Source organism: Nanorana parkeri, unplaced genomic scaffold (genome assembly GCF_000935625.1).
Source record: "Nanorana parkeri isolate BGI_ZX_2015 unplaced genomic scaffold, ASM93562v1 scaffold127, whole genome shotgun sequence".
Lineage (NCBI taxonomy): Eukaryota > Metazoa > Chordata > Amphibia > Anura > Dicroglossidae > Nanorana > Nanorana parkeri.
Genome location: NW_017306395.1, coordinates 2,096,053 through 2,118,570, shown reverse-complemented (window position 1 = coordinate 2,118,570; position 22,518 = coordinate 2,096,053). Strand labels below are relative to the sequence as shown.

At 41.1% G+C, this 22,518-nt stretch overlaps 1 protein-coding gene across 4 annotated transcripts in view; it reads left to right on the top strand.

Annotated features, from left to right (window-relative positions):
* JAKMIP3 (Janus kinase and microtubule interacting protein 3) overlaps positions 1-22,518 on the top strand; it is a 62,273-nt gene that overhangs the window by 19,296 nt on the left and 20,459 nt on the right. For 2 of the 4 annotated variants that reach the window (XM_018553688.1, XM_018553687.1), the window contains exons 3-11: positions 3,575-3,790; positions 7,717-7,836; positions 9,995-10,141; positions 12,245-12,379; positions 15,029-15,064; positions 17,328-17,387; positions 18,547-18,672; positions 21,030-21,158; positions 21,388-21,471. In XM_018553688.1, coding sequence (XP_018409190.1) covers positions 3,575-3,790; positions 7,717-7,836; positions 9,995-10,141; positions 12,245-12,379; positions 15,029-15,064; positions 17,328-17,387; positions 18,547-18,672; positions 21,030-21,158; positions 21,388-21,471 — 1,053 coding nt within the window. The remainder of the gene's footprint in view (positions 1-3,574; positions 3,791-7,716; positions 7,837-9,994; positions 10,142-12,244; positions 12,380-15,028; positions 15,065-17,327; positions 17,388-18,546; positions 18,673-21,029; positions 21,159-21,387; positions 21,472-22,518) is intronic. The other 2 variants (XM_018553689.1, XM_018553690.1) reach the window with 2 other exon arrangements.

The window sequence follows — 22,518 nt, the reverse complement described above, 5'->3', positions numbered from 1 at the left end:
GTTTCATAACAAAAAGAGAGGAAGTGTATATGTATTTTACTTGGACAATTGTGATTTTTCTTGCACATTTCCATGTATTTGTCCTATGAGTGACACCTCTCATAGTATTATGCATACACACTGAGCTATCCCAGTATATTTCTATTAAATTTTTACAGGTATAAGCTGCTTATTGCTGTAACTTCGCTGCGTTCTCTCTATGACCCCGAAAGTATTTAATATGACTGAAACTGGATTGAATTAAGCATGGATCTGATTCTTTGTGTGCATTCTGTTCAAGCCTTGCACAGTGTCACAGCGATTACATTATTTTTGGTGATTATATTGGTAATATGTAGATTACTAATACAATTGCATTTATTCCTTTGTGTTACTACTTAGGCCAAGATAGGCCAAGAGAAACTGTAGTATATATTTGATCGTCATTAATTCATAACAAAGTTTAACTGAAAGCAAATTTTGGTGTGATATGTTCTGCTGTTTTTTTCCTATTTTCATGTTCACATTTCATATGCACAACTGTAAATCACTGACAGCTTTATTTTATATGCCTGCAATGGTAGATCTAAAAAGGCTTAACTCAGGGGTGGAAAAATCAATATGGATTTTAGGAGCCAGTCTGACCAAGAATTCATCAGCAAGCAGGATTATTTTAGGAGACAGCTTCTTTAACAACAACTAGAAAAAAACGTTAGGCTCCAACGGTACATTTTAAGGAGCATTGGCTACCTGGCACCTGGGATTTGTCTAGTCCTGGCGTAAATATGTGAAAATCCATCCTTAGCACAACAAATTGGAGCCTGAGGAGGTGGATGGGCACAGAACGGTCTGTCAATAAGATAGTTCCAACTCCCTAGAGAGAGAGTGGTTTGCCAGCTCTGAGAGGAAGGAAAGATTGCTTGCTCCACATAAGTGGGTGACTATATGTGCAAAAATTGGCTGCTGATTGCAGATGTGGCCCACCTCAAAGATGTTTTGGCGAACCCTTGCGATATGTGTTGGTGTATTCCAATGTTTACTTGATGAGCCAACAAAAGCAAAAGTATTTGGAACATCATCCCCAAAGGTAAGAAAAGGGCATGCAGGCACTCAGAGTGGAGACAGAAAAACTGAGCAAGTGTAGGCTGCTTGCACCCATAATCATACCCCGAAAATGGAGAAGAGGCTATTTCTCACCACGTTGGACTGGAAAATGTTTTTATGAAGTCTATTGTAAAGTTCTGTCAGCATTACAAAAGTTCCAGGTTTCATGACTACTCCGTTTAACGCTCCCCACATGAGCAGTTGCCCAACAGGTAGATCTACCTGCTACTACAGACTTGAGATTTTCAGCCTATCGAGCCATTTCCAGCCTAATTGAGTTAATGTCATTCTATGTGTATGGGCTACTTGATAGGAGATTGGAAGAAATATTGTTGGTGTTCTAGACATCTGCCATTTTACTGGTATCAGGATTAGACAGCTAAACTGTCCCTTAGTTGCAGATAATCCACCTACCACCAGGATTCCCACACCTTCGCTGGTTGCAGAGGTATACGAGAACATAGTACACACCAAGAACATGCTATTCAAAGCTCAAACAGGACAGGTGGATTTCATCTGAAATGAGCAGATATCTGTTATAAGTCAATCAGCCTAGTTTAGATTGACTCTGAATTGATCCATTCTGGTTTGCTTATTTCCAGTGCTGACACTGTCAATGCTTACATAATTTCTCCAGTATATAAACTCTGCTTTATATTTTGTACTCCACACTCCTCCACTATATACACCCTGCTTTATGTATTGTACTGTATGCTGCTCCCCTATACTGTATACATTCTGCTGTACTCTATATACCTTGCCACTATCTGCTTCTCTTTTTCATCACCTAACACCAGATTGCATTAATCACACTCCCTACTGTGTCCAATTGAGCACAAGTCATTGACAGCAAATGCATTTAGAACTCTGAACTTACAATAAATTGTATAGTTTATTGTGCAACTGTCCCCCTATGCATCGTCCTGAGATGATGTGACAATGATGCTGCACTGCTCCTGAATTCACAGTAGAGTTGCCACTGTCAAGTAAGGTGTGCCTGCTTACACTTCAGTGGGATGACAGGTTGCAGGGGGCTTAGCTATCAGCATTGTCACTGCTGATTCATTAGCTTGTCAGTCAGCGCCTGGGAACACCTAGTCCCGTCCACTGCTTTCTGAATTGATAACACAGCCTCTGTTGATGAAACCCTCCCATTGTGAGCTGCAGTGCCTGGAAGTAAGAATGTGTGAAGCACAAATGAAGGAGTATTTGGTTTGATCAGGGAAGGTCAAATGTTTTATGGTTTAGTTTATGAAGCATCACATAGTAACTGTATTTTGTGCTTGTTTAGACTGTCATACATGTGCCTTTAGTTGTACTTTAAGTTCCCTTTTTGTTTTACTAATCAACGAGTGTGTTGCGTTTGCAAACGTCTAGGCTGCTGTTTGGAGTAAATGGCAAACCACTCAATTCAAATTTCAATGGAAAGGTGCACAGTGGGGCACCAGGAACAATTTCTCAGCACTCAGCTCTAATAGACAGCAAAGAGGACCTATTAAGGTCTCTGACTTATAATAAACACATTAGGGGTCTATTCACGAAGCTGCCGAGGGCAGCCGAGTGAATGACCGATCAGAAGTGAAGTGAGCCGAACACTGTTCGGCTATTCACTTCAGGCTGGTACGGCTGATTTCAGCCGTACATCGGCTGAAATCCGCCGTACATCGGCCTAGCACCCTCTCGGTTCTACTGAACCGAAGGGGTCCTGGAGGCGAAGGATCGGCCGAAGCTACGGCCAGATCCTTCGGCAGCTTCGTGAATAGACCCCATAGATGTCAGGTTTATGTGGAATCAGCAAATGAAATCAAGGTGTCTCTTTCTCACATGTTCCTACTCTAATCCATGAAAGTACAACACTGGGGCATAGAGTACTTATAACCTGTATTAAGCCATTAAGGACAGGCTTGCCTAGAGATAGCTCCATTTCTCTGTATTTACAACAGGGGATCCAGACTTGTGAGAGACACCTGAAGTCCAAAGGGAAAGCTGCTCAATTGAAATAATGGGAAGGAAAGGAAAACTCTTTAGGTCAGTGTGCTCTAGTGTTTGGAATATGTATGGCATCTTAAGAAATACATTGCTGATCCAAATGGCTCATTTTAAAGTGCTGGACAAAGAGGAATAATAGCTGTGTTACAACCAGGCTGCTAATGCTTTTTATTTTGGAAGTCTGGTTGCTATCAAGAACATCCTCACTTTTGTTTTCTCTTATTTTGTGGTCAACCAATCTAAAAGCTGTGTGTTCATATTTTTTTTCTTTATGGGTATGACACTAAGCCATGTTTAAATTGTCTAAATGTTAGTCAAGCTATATCCATTTAAGTTGGTCGCCCAACATTGGTAGAATGGTAGATTTGAAGTTCTGACATGCAGTTTGACAGTATTTTATCTAGGAAGCTATGTACAATAACTAACGTGGTAATATGGTCCTCTAGATGAGTCCAGCAAGTCATGCTACATGCAAGTGATGTCTCTTCTCTTCTCCTTGTAGATGGATGAAATTAAATTTAAAGACAGAGCAGTCTTCATGCTGGAGAAAGAGTTAGGTGTGCAAGCCGGCCATACCCAAAGACTGCAGTTCCAAAAAGAGGCTCTAGATGAGCAGCTTACCCAGATCAAAGAGTCTGACCGTCATCTGGGTAGCCCAAAGAGAGAACTTCCTTTTGCAAGTGGTGCAGGAGAAGCTTCTGATCATTCGGGAAGCCCTGTAAGGATTCTGCTCGCTGGCTAACGATTCCATTCTTTTAACAACTTTTCATCACAACGTTTTTTTGCTGTTTTGTGTAGTGTAGAGAACATTTTCTTACAAAATAAATATATTTATCATAAATGTAGCATATAACAATGAGGCATATTTATTTTTCTCCTGAGTATATGTCTTCTGCAGCAGACAGTCATTTTCCAAAAACAGGAAAATGATTGTCTTCTGCAGGAAAGTCTTTTATCTTTCCCTTACATGCGTAAAGCTGCTGAAATCTGATATCTGAGTGAATTCCCTTTAAGTGGAACTCTTCTCACATGCTATTGGGTGACCAACTGTAGCAAGTGTCCTCCCTTTACTAAGAAAGTTGTTTAATTTAAGAGATTTTCCCTTCCTTCCTGCCTCACTGACACATGCACTAGACCAAAATTTTCAAAAAAGAGGTTTTAACCTTCCCCCACTCTATCCACTCTAACGGAAATCTGACATTTTATTTCCCAATAACAATGAGGCATATTTATTTTTCTCCTGAATATATATGTGTTTATATACAGTATATACATATTTGTAGTCAGAGCCCCACTGATACTCACCTGAACACAGAGATGATCAAAAGTCCATGTATCCCATCGCACTCCTGACCGGAGAATGCCCATTGTAGAGGGGGCGGGTGCAGCAGCGACAACGGATGCCTCCGCCAAAACGTAGAAAAATAATAAAGTCACCGGCACTCCAAATAATCAAGTCAATAACTTTATTGACCCAAGTGAAAACACCTCTAGCGAAGGTGTTTTCACTGTTTTCACTATTATTTTTTGAACACAGAGATGATGAACCTACCTAACTTGACCTGAGGTGTGCCATGGTTGCTATGGGCAGTATGCAAATATGCGGGCATACTCAGGAGTAAACATGTTGACAGAAGAGGTAATGGCGGGTGGGGTGTCACGAACGTAACGACAGGTGAGTAGGGGAAATGGGGGTTATATTTTTCTGAGGCCCCTCCCACAAATACGACTAACAAGTTAGCCTTAAACATATATATGATATATATATATATATATACACACACTCTTAAATTAAATAACTTTCTTATATATACAGTACATATGGGCAATCTGATTTCAGCTGCTTTCATGCAAATTAATGACTTTGTCTTCTTTGCTAATTTATATCTACAGCAAACAATTTTATAGGAAAAATGCTTATGAAAACATACCCTTCTCCTACATTATTCAGTTTAGAAGATATAAATGTGTCTACTTGTAACTCTGATTTGGTATATTTGAAGCTGCAATGCCTCGGCTTAAGATGCTACAAATTTGGCTCAGCTTGCTTTGTGCATACCATGTCTTGTAAATCCTTTGGGGCATTTTTCTTAAGGGAGTTTTATGGATTCCATTTTTATTGATATTTTTAAATAAAATAGCAGACAATATCAAAATTAATTCATGCAGCCATTGCCAGGTTATCATGAGTGTAAAATCAGCAGGAGCAAAACAATAAGTTGACTTTCACACCCCCTCCCTGCCAGGACAAACTCTCCTATCCTTAGCTCTCTTACTGCTCCATTCAGCCGCTGGGAGTAAGAAAAAGAAACCCGGTGGTAGCTCCAAGTTGCTTTAGCCAGAGCTTACACAGGACTGCAAATTGTCTCCCCACCTCTATGTGACAGCACTGGATCAAGCACCAGCACTCTCATATTAGAGAAAGGTGAGGGAGTTGCCTAGAGCAAGGTATTCTCCTTGATCTGGCAACTGAATAGAGCAGCTAGCGAAGAAAATGAAAGGTGAGTATGTGTGGCATTAAATCAAATCCCTGATACGTTAGCAGAAGGATGCATGGAGCTCTTGACACTACTATGCAGCAGTTCACTGCTATACCCAGAGTAGACTCTCTATTATATTCTATTATATTGCAGCATTAATGCAAAAAACATGAACTGAAAGTGACACTGTTGTCTCAAAAAACATCTAAGTAAGGCCTCCTGCAAAAAAATGAGCTATAAGACTTACCTCTCCGATGGGCATCAAGTTCTGACTTCACTCTTCTGAAGGTCTACGGCAGCTAGAAAATCTTCAACATCTGACACACTGTAGGTTTGTTGGATGCCTGGTCCCCCTCTGTGGTTCTGTCTGTGGGCTTCTGTGATACTACTGTGTCCTGTAGAGATGTAGGAGCTGGCAGATGGAACCACAGAGCCCAGCGAGGGTAACCAACACTTTTGGAAACTTCCCTGTGCCATCTAGAACACACCCAGATAATGAAGACTCTTCAACCACTATAGATCTTTTATGCTTAGGATGTAGTCTAGTGTAAATCACTTTTTGAGTTTAGGTCCACTTTAGAGGTGCCAATGAGGTAGTATCAAGGGCTTAAAGTTCTACACTTGGCTAGTCACTTGGTGAAACATGGTCTGTCGCTTGTTCACATAGACATCCATGTTTGACGTTATAATTTATAGTGCTTTTACACAGTATACTTCTTTCTAATCAATGTGATGCAGATTTTGTTTACATTACTTTGCTTGAAGAGGTCACCATAATGACAGGTCAAACTTACCAGCTACCATCCATTGTTGAAGGCTGCCACTGCCTGACTCCCAGAAGCGATGCCAGTTTAAGAACCGGCTCATCTATGTGATGCTGCTACTTTCTATATCTATATGTTTTTTTGAAAATTTGCCTCCAACAGTTCTTAAAATTCTGCTTTTTATTACTGCCTTTTGAAAGTGGAATCCATCTTCTGCGCTTACAGATCATGCAAAACTTTGCTTCTTTGCTTCAGTGTTGTTCCTTTATTTGCAAGTTGAGAAAAAAACCCCAGTTTGGGCTTCCAACAAAGCATTTTGCGGCTTCCATCATGGCTTTTGTTTTATTTGCAAAGCTGATCTGTACAACCTGCCTCTGAGGGTTGTTAACCCAAAGTCTCTCCTGCACCAGTTGTATAATGGTGATGAAATTGGGACCAGGTCTAGAGCTACAGTTTTTGGTTAAAGAGGGCAAACAACCATCAATCTGTATGTGACAATATGGAGCCAGAAGAGGTCACTGGCTTTATACCGTAGGGAGCCAGTTGTCATTGAAGGCAGCTGTGTTTCATAAAGAATATACACTGAGTGGACAATTTATTATGACCACCTGACGTTTGTAGGCAAATTAGCTATAATTAGCTATAATTTTGCGCTGAAGTTGCTAGAGGGCCAGACCATTATAAATAGGGAAGCAGGTTGTTTACCATGACAGTAGATGTGATTTTTTTTCTGAAGATACGGGTAAACAACATGATTTAACAGCCTTTGAACGTGGGGTGATTGTTGGCGCTCGGAGCCATGGAGCGAGTATCAGCAAAACAGCAGAATTTGTTAAATGTTCAAGAGCAACTGTTGTTAAAGTGTTTAAAGACTGGACTGTCAGCCGAAAATCTGGGTCTGAATGTGCGAATTGTGGACGTCAGTGACTAGTCAATGTTAGGGCAGAACGGAGAGTGGCAAGACTGGTACAAGACAACAGAAGGGCAACAGTGTAGTGTCAGATTCCTCACATCACCTTTAAACATCTCGTGGAGTCACGAGGCGGCCCAACGAAGTCATCTCGTGGAGTTATCTCGTGGCCCAACGAAGTACTGATGGGGTCATAATAATCTGGCCACTCAGTGTATATTTGCTGTTGCAGAATAGAAAAGTCTTTGGGTGAGTACTGTGATTGAAATGTAATTTGTGGTTTAGGTAGGATAAAAAAGCTTTATACATGTCAGTGATTCCAATAGTTTGTTCATTTGATGTCTGGCTTCTTTGTGCTTTCATACACATACATTTCCCCTTCCTTAATGCCCCCATGTTCCATACGTTTTGGGGGGAGGGGGAGTTTTCAGAATCTGGCTTTGGCACAATCATCATGAGTTCAGTTATTTGCAGTGGGTCTTTGTTTCAGGAACAGCAGTTTGATGAAAAGGATGCTCGTCGCTTCCAACTTAAGATTGCTGAGTTAAGTGCAATTATCCGGAAACTGGAAGACCGCAATGCTCTACTGTCTGAAGAGAGGAATGAACTGGTATGTCTGTCTCTTGAAAGGATGCATTAACTGAACTTAGCAGTAAATATTAGAGTTTTAGACCTCTCAGTGAGCTTTATATTAGGCAACTTTAAGCAGCTAATTAGTACAGTGCTTCTCTTTCTGACATCAGTTTAGCTTTGCTCTTTCTTTGTAGAAAAAACAAACTAGACATGTGCCAGGACTGAATTTCTAACTGATATCTGTCATCAGCCTCTTCCAGCATTAGAAAGACTTTATGAAGAAATCACCATATCTTGAAGATGCAATATTTCTTCGTTGTGTAGGGTCTCTTTATAGTAAAGCAATGGTGACAATGTAATGCAAACCCTAACCCACTTTATCTACCTGCAGTAACCAATGCAAAAAGACAGTTCATATTACTTATAGCATCATTTATCAAGGCGGAAAAACGGTTGTCTGTAACTGAACCACGCACTCAAAGGAAAGCAATGCTAGAGTTATGGGTTCCTGAGCAATGGAAGCTGTGCTTTAAGGCATAGTCCACTTTTTGCAAAAAAATGTTACAAATGCCCACACATTAATAAAAGAAAAAATTGTGCATTATTGTTCTTTTCTTATTGGAGCCTGCAAAGCATCACAACCGTGATCAGTGGATCACAGGTGCAATACTCTGGCTCCTGGAGACTCTTTTTCCCAGCCCCTGTCCATATGAACTTTGAGTTGCAGGGAAGGGATGAAGTGTGACCACACTTGTACTTGTACTCCATTCAGAACTACGAGTCCCTCTGCTGCAGTCACAGATGGAACTTGTAGTGGCTCCATTCACAGATCCTGTCAAATCTGTGAAAGGAATGGATGACATGGCTGTGTGGGCGGGACAACACACAGCCATGAAAATGTCAAATATATACAGAATGCTGTTGGGAGAAGAATGTTTGGCTGCAGTTGTGATCATGTTTCATGTAACAACCCGAATGTGGGTGTAACATGAAGCATGATCAGAAAGTGAAGTTATTCTTTAAAAAGGCAAGCAGGTCAAGAGGGCAAAAAACTAGTCACCAGTATTCCATTTAGGTTCCATACATACTGCAGCTGATCTTTACTGACTTACAATGATTTGTACTACACTTTGTCTTTGTATGGAAGGGGCTATCTTGACAGAGGAGCAGGGCTTTGCTACCTCAGAGCTGCTTTTCTGATGACTGGTGGTGAAATGTTAAAAAAGCAGCAGGTAGATACAGGAAGCACAGATGCACATGCACATAAATCAAAATCAGTGAGATCTTTGTGCTGCAGGTCCTCAGCTACAGCTTCCTCTCCAGCAAGGAGAACAGTGAGCAGCACAGTAATGACATTGCCAGATCTCACTCCAGATCTCGTAAGATTAGCTGTCAGAGAAAGCAGTGCCATAGATGATTCAACACTGTCACTGTAGATATGCAGTTGTGAGGCTCAAGGCACAGGAAGAACTCTACTACTATCATAAAATGTTTGTATTGCTTGGGCACAATTATCATTTCTAGCTGTTCCCTAAAGGTGCCCATACACCTGCCGATTATCGCACGATAATCGCGGGTGATCCCGCGATCGTATAATAATCGGCAGGTGTATGGAAGGCGTAGGCCGTTTCTACTGTACGGTCGCACGTCTTTTGTCTTCCGAGCACGCTTGAAAACCTGCCGAAAATCGTACGATTTTCAGCGGGTTAGTGGCGTGCTCGCAAGACAAATGCAGAACGGGCCGGTGTGCGCAAGCACACGGTGCCCGCTCAGCATTGGCATCATGCGAAAGCCCTCCCCTCAGGGGGGCGGGCTTGCGATAATCACAAGTACGATCTGCCTGTCCAAGATGGGCAGATCGTACAATATTTTAATTACCTTACAACCATCGCACAAAAAAAGTCGTGCTACGTTTGTAAGGTGTATGGCCACTTTTAAACACAGCAAATCTTCACTCTTTGAGTTCAGATCCACTTCAGGGATTTCTAGGTTAAACCCAATCCATGACAATAAGGACATCCATAGTACCAAGTACTGGTGCATAACTGTTTTTTTATGTTTACATATTGGAGACATCCATGTTTGACACTATATTTTTTGTATACTTCTTTATGATTATTTTATTGACTGTGTGTTTATTGTTTACATGATATTGATTTGATGGAACACCATAATGATGTGTTCTTGTGTTGCAGTTAAAACGCCTGAGAGAAGCAGAAAGTCAATATAAGCCTATTCTAGACAAAAACAAACGTCTCAGTCGCAAGAATGAAGACATATCCCATTCCTTACGGCGCATGGAAAACAAGTTAAAGTTTCTAAACCAAGAGAACATAGAAATGGTGAGAGCTGTTTCCATACTTTCAGCATGTGGCTGTTCCTTATTAGAATGCTAGTTCCCTGGTTCTCGTGCTGATACTTTGGTCTCAATATTTGTAATCACTGACCCACAAAAAGCATAGAGATAAGAAATCTGATATTTCTCTGACTTTCATTTTCTGCATGCTAGTTCTGGGTCTAGTGGAATTATTAACACCAGATACAGCCAGGCAATTAGCATTTTTATAAAGAAATCTGTAGTGGCAGCCTTTATATTTTCTCATGACAGGTATACTTTGATTTGCAGCATTTTATACTTGCACAGATAACATTTGCACGTATAATTTGTGCTAGATGATGTAGTAAAGCCAAATTTTAGCAAATGGATGGGCGAATGTATTATTGTTTTAAGAGTAGAGATTTTGTGGTACAGATAGGGCCATACAGTGACCAAATCAGGCCAATGCTTCATCCATTGTGGCCTTTACTAGAGAAACTTCAGTTTGGGCAGCAGAGAACGTCCACTGATGCTACTTATTGGGTTCAGGTAACCATACTGGCTGTGTGTCTGTTGTGTGTATGGATGCAGTGCTCTGTGTCAAAAGGGCAGGCATTGCAAAATGGTTGGATATGTCCTATCAGGTTGTAAACTTGGCATACAGTGTATGTGTACACAGCACACACGCTAAACATAGGATTCACACACAAGCACTCTTAGTGCAGCCCTCCTTGACCGGTACCAAATGTAGCTTTAAAGTAAACCTTTGACAATACCTGGTCATTCAAAGTTACAGTGGAACTTTAAAGAGAAATTAGAAATGTGCGAACAGGCAGGCTTGTTATTGCAGAAGAAACATACTTTGTCCCTTCTGCAGTAAAAGATTCTCACTTGTCTGTACGCAATCTTTTAGACAATGCACAGTGTGTGCACATGTGCAACTCAGCATGCGATGCCAGCACGTGTCGGGTGTCAGGATGAATATATTCTCAGGCGTATGCATGAGAGTTACACTATCCCAGTATTGCCAATCAAGGCAACCAAAGATAAAGTCCCATGTGTACACGGGGAGTTACAATATCCCAGTGTACCCAACTAGGTGAGCGAAAATAAACTCACATGTGTATGTGTGGGAGTTACGCTATCCCAATGTAGCTGATCAGGGTAACCAAATATAAACTCCTGTGCGTATGCTTAGGAGTTTCACTATTCCAGGATAGCCAATCAAGGTAACCAAATATAAACTCCTGTACATATGTGCAGGAGTTACATTATCCCAGTGTAGCTAATCAAGGTAAAAAAAATATAAACTCCCTTGTGTATGCTCAGGATTTATGCTATCCCAGCGTAGCCAATCAAGGTAACCGAAGATCCCAAACCTGGAAGAAGATCAGAAGGTGTTGGCATCAGCAAGGTAGCCGACATTAATTAATAATGAATTATAATCAAAATGATTAGTAGAGCTAACTATTCAAAGCAGAACTCCAGACAAAAGTAGTAAGATAAAAACTATTAACTCATGAGCGAAGTTCATCTTCAATTCAGAGCTCTCCCCCACAGTGCTTCTTTTCTGGACCTAGATGTCTAACATCCAGCATCTACTTCCTCTGAGCACTGGCTGTCTAGAACCTACCCCAGTCTGTGACTGGACAGTGAAAGCAGAATTAGTACAATGATGAGCTCACCTCTCTGCCACTTTCTCATTCTATTAGCATGCTCCTTGTTAACACATGAACTGATTGGCTCCTTTTACTGCTTCTCCCTCTTACACTCCAGCCCTGCTATACAGGGATAGGAAGTCAAATTTATATAGTTACACTGCTTGCATTTCAATGTACTAATGATTACTGAACTGCAATAATGTACCTATTATATGTGCCTAGAGGTCAGTTGTCAGACAGCTGAATTTTAATATGCAAATCTCAACTTTTCCTGCAAACATCAACACTGGCCCCTCTCACCTTCTTTAATCCAATGGTGGGCTCACGGACTCTTGGAAATGCTTGGCAGGAGAAGATTGATGTTCACAGAAAATTAGAGATTGGCATTTAATTTCAGCTGCACATATCTCCAGATCTGCTGATTGGCCTGACATGTGGCTTTCAACAAAAGTAACCTATCTTTATAGTGGAAAAAAGTTGGGAGAGATATAAGAAGGCCGAGCTCTCTGAATGACCTGGACCAAAGTCGAGAAGAGAGAGAGATCGATTTCCTGAGACTGCAGATCAATGAGCAACACAGATTTATTGATGAACTCTCTAAAGTAAGACATGTTTAATTTCATTCACATATAAGCCTGATATGCATGAATGATAGATCACCATTGCCATCATCCCTGAATGTGGAGACTTGTCACATAACATTGTTGTGTGACAAGTCTCCACATTTAGGGATGATGTCATATAATTGTACACTTTATCTTAATAACAGTGCTCTTATTTATGAATACATTTCCCAACTGCTAATGCAATGATCAGCAGTTGGGAAATGTATTCATGAATAAGGGTGCTGTGATTGATAAGTAATTTGTTAAGAGGGAGATGTTATGAGTGTTATGTTTAGTTTATATGTAACTCTATGATTCATCTCTGTGGCACTTGTTTCCTGTGATGCGTTTCCTGTTCCTGTTCTGTGGGTTCTCTTCTAAGAACATGACTTCTGTACACTAACGGCTTATACTGTCATTATTACCACATAAAACATGGTGAAGGTGTTGCTTTGCCCTGCAGGAACAAAGCACAGGTTCTCTTTAATTATCAGACACAGAGTTGTAAGGATCATGTCATCCAGGTGATCCTTTAGAAACTTGAGAATCCCTTTTCTCAGCATCCTTATCACATGGTGCAGGCAGAGAGTCCTCAGACAAGTGTTATCTCCAAGTAATGAGAAGGAGGTATACACAGCTACTGCAAATAAGGTGTGGATTTTTATTATAATCTATTTATTTGTGGATAATTTTCATCATTGGGTGAATCTCCATTAGTGCAGATCATTGCTATCAAACACATTGCTGGGTAATAATTTATTTTCCAAATGACTCAGTAACCATAATTTCAGTAGTATAACGATAGCAAAAAATGATGGACGATGTAACTTATGCAGATTTCCCTGGCCCTATCCAGTGGAGTATGAAAAATGCCCCATAGATTACAGAGAGTGCATATTAGCATTTACTCTATATGCAAACCTCTGCTTTGACCCACATGCCCCACTAGCAGCTTAAGCTTATCTTTCCTTCACTCCCTACCTCCCCATTTAGCCTCTGAGGGCAAAGAAAAGTGCCTAATACTTCTAGGGATGGGGGAACATGTGACTCCCTTCCAAAAAACCCAGGTGCTTGGTGATTTACCACTTAGGCATCCATCCTTATCACATGGTGCAGGCAGAGAGTCCTCAGCCAAGTGTTATCTCCAAGTAATGAGAAGGAGCTTGCATGGGACTTTCTCTGTTGTCTCCTGGTGGTTGAAAGGAGTAGAAAAGGAGCCAAGGAAAAGGAGAGCATGTGTACTGTTGGTGGTGCCAGCATCCAAGTGAAGCTGCAAGGAGAACACACAAAACAAGAACCGTCACTCCACGGCTCAGGAAAGGTCCACCCCTGCTGATGCATTTCACCCAATTACAGGCTTAGTCATAGTAGATCTCTATGACTAAGCCAGTGATTGGGTGAAATGCATCAGAGGGGGTGGACCTTGGGCAGGAAACCAGTGATGTGGTACAAGCTTTAATAAACTATGGTGGAGGAATCCAGTGTGCTGCCAGCTTTTCTTCTGTTTGTATGGGATCCAAGTGAAGGTGTTGCTTTGCCATGCAGGAACAAAGCACAGGTTCTCTTTAATTATCAGACACAGAGTTGTAAGGGTCATGTCATCCAGGTGATCCTTTAGAAACTTGAGAATCACTTTTCTCAGCATTTACGTTTCCTAAAATATATTATTTGGAATCAACACAGGGTCTGTGTCGCAGCAATTCCACTAATCTGTAGTTCAGATTTTGAGTGAAAGACATTTTACCTATATAATCATCAGCTTTGGAAACTTCTCATCTGATGCAGCTGACCATGGCACACCATCCATTTGTAGTTGTCTACGGATGTTCTGTAGTTAGCTCCAAATCACAGAAGAAAGATCCCCCAATAGGACATGGGCCTAAATGTCTGACCCCAGGAACAGATGGAGCAGATTTCTGCCTGGCAGCAGAACATTGAGGTCGCTGTAAAGTCATGAAGACTTATATCTCATATACTGGACAGTGTCTCTGGTATTTTCTTACACCTTGAAATTGTTTGGGGGGTAAAAGTTATAATAGTTCAATAACTGCCAGTACTTTGTCCTTTTTTCCAGTGGTGTGTTTTGATAATATTCTGTTTCCTTCTGGTGAGATGAGTGGAAAGAGATCATTGCTATGCCAAACTCACCTTGACCCTCAGACTTTGGGAATCCTCCATTGCCTGCCGCATACCATGAAAGGGTTTTTCCATTTTAACGAAAACTTGAATCTTTTCTAGACAATATTTCTACAGGCAATAATAGGCACTTCCCGTACTTCCACGTGCCTGGTATTGATTTTCCAAATTATCGTAATATGTGCCAAGAGTAACTAGATCACTTGCATATACTGCATTTTATATGGACAGCCCTGCCAGACCAACAGCTGCACAGTAACCTTTTATCCTAGTCCCTTCCATAATTAAGATGTATATTCTTACTAGTGCCTCAATTCTCTTAGCTGTTTTTCACTGTTATCAGAAGAAGAAGTTAGCTAATTGGCTCAGGTACACAGGGAGAACCAATAGAAGAGTGTTAGTGCCCAAACTCATACATATAGTATAATTTGCTTATAGATAGAAGTCAGCTGATGCTTGTAGATAAAGATATTTCATGTTGGTTTCATCAGATTTATATTGTCTTTCTAGACACTGGAAACTGCAGGATACGTGAAGAGTGTCATTGTAAGTATTTATGGTACAAAGCTTTGCCATTATCATTGTATCATTTAGAATTGTATAATAACTCTAAAGCTGTATAAGGGGAGCTTCTTGTACTGACCTCTGTAGCTGAAGGCACTATGGAGTAATTAATTTCCAAAGTTCACAGCAGAAGTACCAAATCTGTTTAAAGCTAAACTCAATTTATCTAGGGGGTAAGTAATTGTAATGACCCTCTGGGTTATGACTGGACTCTCAACTGCGGAGGGCACTAGTTAGATGACGGGGGTCAGTTATGATTCCTTCCTTCACACTCCCTCTAGTGGTTGATGGAGGTTTTGGAATCAGTATACATCATTCCCTGTTACGTTGTAACCTATGAGTGTGATACGAACAGATGAGTGAAAGAGAGTGTATACAATATGCGTCTCCACTTATTCCCGCATAAGTTAAGGTGGGCCCTGTGCTGCGAATCCCCCTCAACACCCCCGCAACCACAGCGCAGCAGGCTTGCAGGGCCTTTTGAGAATGCAGCACACAGTACACACAGCTTAACTACAGCGGTTCTAAGTAACTCAGGGGTTTAGTTCTAGGTATTGGCTGAATGAAGTCCCAGCAATTGTTAGGCAATACTTCCTAGCAGTGTAGAGTAACTTCCCCTTCAAGGATCAGCAGTAACAGTACATAGCTATAGTTCCAGCAATGATATCAGCAGTTAATTGGATAACAGTCAGCTGTAGCTTAAGTGAATAGAGACACAGGCTGTGATAGCTCTCCCCTAGAGATCTGAAGTCCACAAGCTTTGTGACACACATAAAGCAGTTCAGTGTACTCCAGGCTTAGACCCCATTCACACCTAATGCACGAAGGGGAGGAGCTGGCTGCCGTCTTGGACGGCCCTGAGGAGGTGGGGCTAGTTGCCTCCTGGACGGCCCTGAAGGGGAGGAGCTGGCTGCCGAGCTGGCCGTGCTCGGCCCCGCCAGGCAGCGCTGGACCGAGGACGGGTAAGTCTGTTACAGTAATAGGCAGAAATGCTTACCTTATTCCTCACTCCATCAGGCTTTCTCCCCACCCACAAAGCCACTTCTCTTCACCAGTCAAACAGCTGTACCCTCAACAATGTCATCATGTACGATGCAGTACCAGTTGTCATGCATTGTACATGAGAACATTGAAGGCCAACCCACATTCCATGAGTGAAGGAAAGCACCAGCTGTCAATGAAGAATGAGGAATTTAGGTACTACTCTCCTTTTCACTCCCCTAGCCACTAAATACTTATATTATTGGCTCACCTGATTTCAACTTTAGGTCAGTCTCTCAGCAGCTCAGCTCATCCTCTCCCCACTCCCAGTAGCGACATGGCAGCCTTTGAATAATGATTGTAAACAAAGTGGGAGCTCTGGGATTGGTGAGCAAGAGGAGCAGAGTTGTTGAAAGAAGGATTTGAATTACTTCAGTGCTTCTGCTGTAAATTCTGAAGACTCATTGCTCCGCAATGCCTGCAGCTACAGAGACCAGTAAGGGCTTGATGTATCGCTCATCTACTGCTTGTTAAGAACATTTAAATGGTCTAATGCCCACAGCCTGGTTATAAATCTAAACTTTAGATCCTATGCTTTGATGGGTACACATTGGTTACAACTAAAACTAGACCTTATAATTCATACTAAGAATGCAATCTATCTGCCCAGGTCTTACAGGTTTACATCTGAGCAAGACTGCAGTGCCCCAGGTCTAGCCCCTGCTTATGGCTTACTGATTTCACTATATTTGTAATGTTTTCTAAATTGCATTAGCAGCAAGATAAAAAAAAAAAAAAAGAGCTTTCAGCTTCACCTCTTTAATGGAGCCTGGGCATTGTGCCATGTGCCACTTGTAGAGTCACATAGTTTTCATAGAGAATAGAGGTTTTCCTAAGTTACTGAGAAGAATTTAGCTTTGGCATCCATGTGCCCGGTCCTATTAACCAGCACACCAGATGCTGCGGAAATTTTTTTTAAAGTGACATTGTCCTAGTATGCACACAGCATACAAAATGTTCCCAGCCCTTTCCTAAGCAAAGGCAGTCTTAAATCACCTCCCTGGTCTGCCTGGTTATACTGGGAAGTAGGGGCTGTGTAAAAGCAAAAAGTTGTTAAACTGGCAACCTCGATTTAAGTCCACTATCCGCATTCGTCTTGCATTTCATTTGAAAGTCACTCTGCATGGCTCTTATTTTAACTTTCTTATACCAGATGCAAATTGTAAACATTCTTTTCACTGTGCAATTAATTTTATATCTGCAGGACCGAGAAAAGCTTTTAAGATTACGGAAGCAGCGAAAAAAGATGACAAAACTCCCCAAGGTAAAAGCATTTTCCATTTTTACTTGGAGTTTTATGATCAGAACGAATCATAGAAAACAAATCTTCCTGTCTCGGTAGCTGCTGTTCCTGATTAGCAGACGCAGCGAAGCAAAAATATAGCGATTTGTTCCTCCATGGAGCCTTATTAGCCGTGCGCATAAATATCACATGTAAATGGCCATTTTGTCTTTTAATGATAAGGCACAAGACATTTTACACTCATATCATATTCACTGTGTATTCCTTTTTTCAGATTTAATTATCACCCCTTCCCCAACTATTATTTGTAGTGTCTCTATGGCCCCGCCCGCTTTCCCCAGATTTTGGTAGTTTATCCCGGTGAACTGTGCACAAATGGAGTCACTCATGTGTACAGAAAACGAATGTGTCTGCAATTGCCAGATCTGCAAAGGAATTCCTATGCGCCATATAGTGCTGAGAATGCCGTAGGAACAGCATTTGGCCAGCGTATGACTGGGCGGAAGATGTATAAATTACACCCCAAGTGTATGCATAGCTGAGACCTTTATTTTAAGCATTGGATAGTGTAGGCAAGAGTTAAAGACACATATTAATGCAGGTCTGTAATTATTAATAAATCATTAAATGTACCTGAATTATCTGACCTGGTATGAGCCCTTTGCAGTCCATGTAGAGCAGAGCTGGAGGATGAGTGGAAGAAGCATTACAAGGAGCCAATCAGATTGTGTGCTGACAAAAAGCATACTGATAAAAAGTAGAGAACAGAATGACTCATCAATGTGCTGGGTGGGCCTTGAACATTTTTGAAGGAGCATGTATCTTGATCAAAGAAATTTCTAACAGTCAATGTGATTTTCGTTCGGAAACTCCATTCATTACAAAATAGAATGTTAAATAAAAATTTAACAAAATTTTAAACAGCAATCAGCAAGTTTCTGATTCCAGTACCGAGCTTTCCAAAGGGACTTTTTGTACGACCGTTCGTGCAAAAATCTGCCCGTGTATAGTATTCCCTACTTTAGCTGACCAGAATCAGAAATTATTTGGCAGGTATAACAGTTCACATACAGATACTGTATCTCTGTTGATAATGTATCTGCTTGGCTGGAGTTTAGATTTAAAATCGGAGAAATGGCATGGCATAATGTTCTTTTCCTTTTTATGTTCTCCTTATTAGCCAGTTGTGGAAACATTCTTTGGTTATGATGAAGAAGCCTCGCTGGATTCTGATGGTTCTTCAATCTCCTACCATACTGATCGAACAGACCGCACCCCCTGCACCCCAGACGAAGACTTGGAAGAGGTGACACATCTTCATTCAATAATCTACCTATATGATATGCGTCTATGCATCTAACACAGTGCTGTGTGTAATGTGTTCAAAAGAGTACAGTAAAGTTATTAGCTTTGTTTGATAAGGATGAATTGATCTAAAAATTGACATTCTAGTATTCATGTAGAATTCGTTATCCCCTGTCAGCATTAGGGATTGGACCCAGTCCGAACCCGAGCTCATCCCTGGTCAGAATGTGTCCTTAAAGGGTCTGATTGTACATAAGTACAATCTGGTTCTTACAGAAGAATTTAAATACCATTGACGTATAAATCTGTACACGTTTATAGATATTTAATAAGCAGATTATGTAAAATTAAGATGGTTTATTGGAGAGAAGTAATTTCCACACATCTAACTTCCTCTCGATAAATACCATCAAATGAAACTCTATTCATAGCTCTGTCTACTCTTGCCAAACATGACACCAAACATAAAACAATACAGCTACATGTTAGGGTCCCTCAGGAAAGTTACACTGCAGGGCCTTGAACTCTCAGTAGTGGGCTTCGAACCCACAGGAAAGTTACACTGAAGGGCCTCAAACACACGTCTCCTGGTAGGACCTAACTCGATTTAGGTTTCCCGGGATTCGATCGTGCTGTCAGCTTCAGACTGGTACTTGGGAATAAAGAGTCACACCGAGTTGTGTAGACATAAATAAACTGCAAAATAATTGAATTGTAGCTGATGAATTGTAGCTCAATCCATGCCCTCAAGGAGCATACAATCTAAGGTCCCTATCTCACATCCATACTAGGGCTGATTTAGACAGTTAACCTTTGCTCATGTCTTTGAAGTGTAGTAGGAAGCCCATGCAAGCTCAGGCAGAACGTGCAAACTCCATGAAGCTAGTGTCCTGACCAGGATTTGAACCAGTTCTACAAGTCAGAGGGGATAGCCACTGTGCTTTCTAATGCATACAGATATATGTAGCTAAGCCTACCTGAACAATACTTCAGTTTTTCATCCAAGCATTGTACCAGTACACCCCAGTGCCTTTTGTTGGTAATCTGTCTATCTGAGAACCCCTAATTCTGATGTAGGAGACCTATTCCCAAACACACCCCCTGCGGCCTCCATACTGTCTCTTACATACAGAAAGGCTAATGTGAAAAAGGTCAGCATTTAAAATTTCTCTCAGTCATTAATCAGATTTAAACCCTCCTTTGTGGTATACAATATATAGCAATATGTAAATATGGTGTTATATAGAGCAAAGAAAGGAAAGTATGCATTCCATACTATAGAAAGTACACTCCCAGGTACCTTGTGAAGTACCATCTGGAATTATCTGGCAGAAGAACATCAAATTAGCTTTCTGTTTTTTATCATAGCTGCACTGTTTGCAGGTTAGGCACTGGTTGGTTTCACTTGTTTGGAATTGGGGTGGCTTTGGTTTCCTCCCACTCTCCAATGACATTCTGGCAGGTTAATTGGCGCCTGTCTAAATTGGCCCTGTATGTCTGCATGTGTGATAGAGACCTTAGATTGTAATTTCCTTGAGGGCAGGGACTGCTGTGAATGTGCACTGTAGAAGCACTGCCTAAATTGTCAGCGCTATATAAATACCTGTAATAAATACGAAAAATTGCTCCTTAAAAAATGTAAAGCAATGTTTACACTGAACCTTTTCTTTATACAGAGGTCTATAGAGCAGCAACAGCAATGACATTATTTTTGTGGAATGACAGGAAACAAGAATATGTGCTGAAGTATAGTGTATGCATATATTACCCTCCCCTGTTCCCCCCTCCCCCCTGAACAACATGCAAATAAAATATTTCAATCAAATATTTTTGTTTTTTCAGAAATATCTTTTTGGGATCCAGTGGCTTCATCACTGGGTGTCTCTGCTGCTCTTTGCTCTGACTTTTGTGGGAAGGGCTGTAAGGCTCTTATGAACATCACAGCTTTCTGCCTCTTTTTCATAAGAACTATAAAAAAACACATTACCGAGATGTGCTTCTCCCTGCTGGCTCTCTTGGGGCTGCAGACGTTAGCTTTTCAGTCTGCTGATTGGTTCACTGGTTTCAGGCATATCTAAAGGGATGCTGGGGATGTGTTCTTTCACATAAAGCTCTGGAACAATATTATTGATGGCAGATAAAGCTAAAAGCTGGGAGAGGGGGACCTACAATGACACAGACTGAATGTGACTGATGAATGATGGAGGTCATTCATTCAGACAGGATATGAAGGTGAGCTTATTATAGCTGCTACAGCTTCAAAGGAATATATGTAATTATTTTTTTATGGCTATTGGGAAATATATGTAAATATGTTTCTTGTGCCCCGGAATTCAGCTTTAAATATTCTTTACACAGGGCATGGTCAAAGAAGATACAGAGCTGAGGTACCGCCAGTTGACTATGGAGTACCAGGCCTTACAGCGGGCATACGCCCTCCTGCAAGAACAAGTGGGTGGAACCCTGGACGCAGAGCGGGAAGTTAAGGTGCTTACTTCTTTCATTTCTTTTTCCCCATTTCCTTTAAGTTTCTGTATCTCTGCAGAGATAACCAAAAATAAATACTCGGGTAAATCTAAAAGAGAACCATTTAGCTCACTTTACACTAGTTCATCTATGTCTTGAAAACCTTTTCTTAGTTCAGGCAATATATTTATTGTGATAGTTTACCTAGCTAATGTCTGTATTTATATTGAGGAATTTGTGATCCCTACAGACTCGAGAACAACTTCAATCTGATATTCATCATTACCAAACAAGAATAGAAGATCTCGAGAAAGCCATGTCTGAGCAGGGACAGGTGAGATGCATTTATGAGCCTTCTATGGAGGGTTGGGAACGCTAAAGTGTAAAGCCAGCTTAAAGGTTGTTTATTTAAATGATGAGCCACTGAAGTTCCTAAACGCAACACTTGCATTTTCCTCGCCTATAAAGCAAGAATAACACATGCCAATTGTGTATGTCCACACCCCCTCCAGCTGCACTTACCTGGCTCAGACTTGCTTTAACCATGGCACACAGGAGGAATAGGTCCTAATTTTCTTTTTTTGTAATTCTTCCATATTGGAGATATAAAACTTTCCATAGATAGCAACAGGTTTATATAAAAAGAAGTGTAAGTGCACTGACTAAGTGGTGGATTTACTAAAGAAATATGTACTTTTTAAGGAATGCTCAATCATGCGCAAGGAAAATATTTTTGTATAACCATGGTTGGAGGATGGAAGTCAGAGTTTCGCTATTTCCCTATTGTTGGCATCAGTGGGTTAAATAGTTCACCATCATTTGTGCCAGTGGGAGGTATAGTGCCCCATTATTAGTGGAAGTGGAAGTAAAAAGTTCCCCATTATTGGTATAAGTAGTGCCCCATCTTTGGTATCAGTGGAAAGAATAGTGCCCCATCATTGGTATCTGGAAATAAAAGTTCTCCATTGGGGGTATTAGTAGGAGGAATAGTGCCCCATCATTGGTGTCAGTGGAAGTAATAGTACCTCATCATTGGTGTCAGTGCAAGGAATAGTGCCCCATCGTAGGTGTCAATAAGAGGAATAGTGCCCTATGGCTGGTGTCAGTGGAAGGAATAAAGCCTAATCATTGGTGTCAGTGGGTGGAGTAAAGCCCCATCGTTGGTGTCAGTGGAAAGAATAATGCCCCATCCCTATCAATGGTATTAGTGGAGGGAATGAATGCCCCATTCCTATCATTGATGTCAGTGGTAGGAATGGGCTGCCAGTAGGAGGCTAGTACAATAAGCTAAGGGAAAATTCCCTTGCAAAGTGAACAGCCTATTTATTTTTGGCAAATCAACCCATACGTACGTAGTGCACTAATCCATGACAACCAGTCA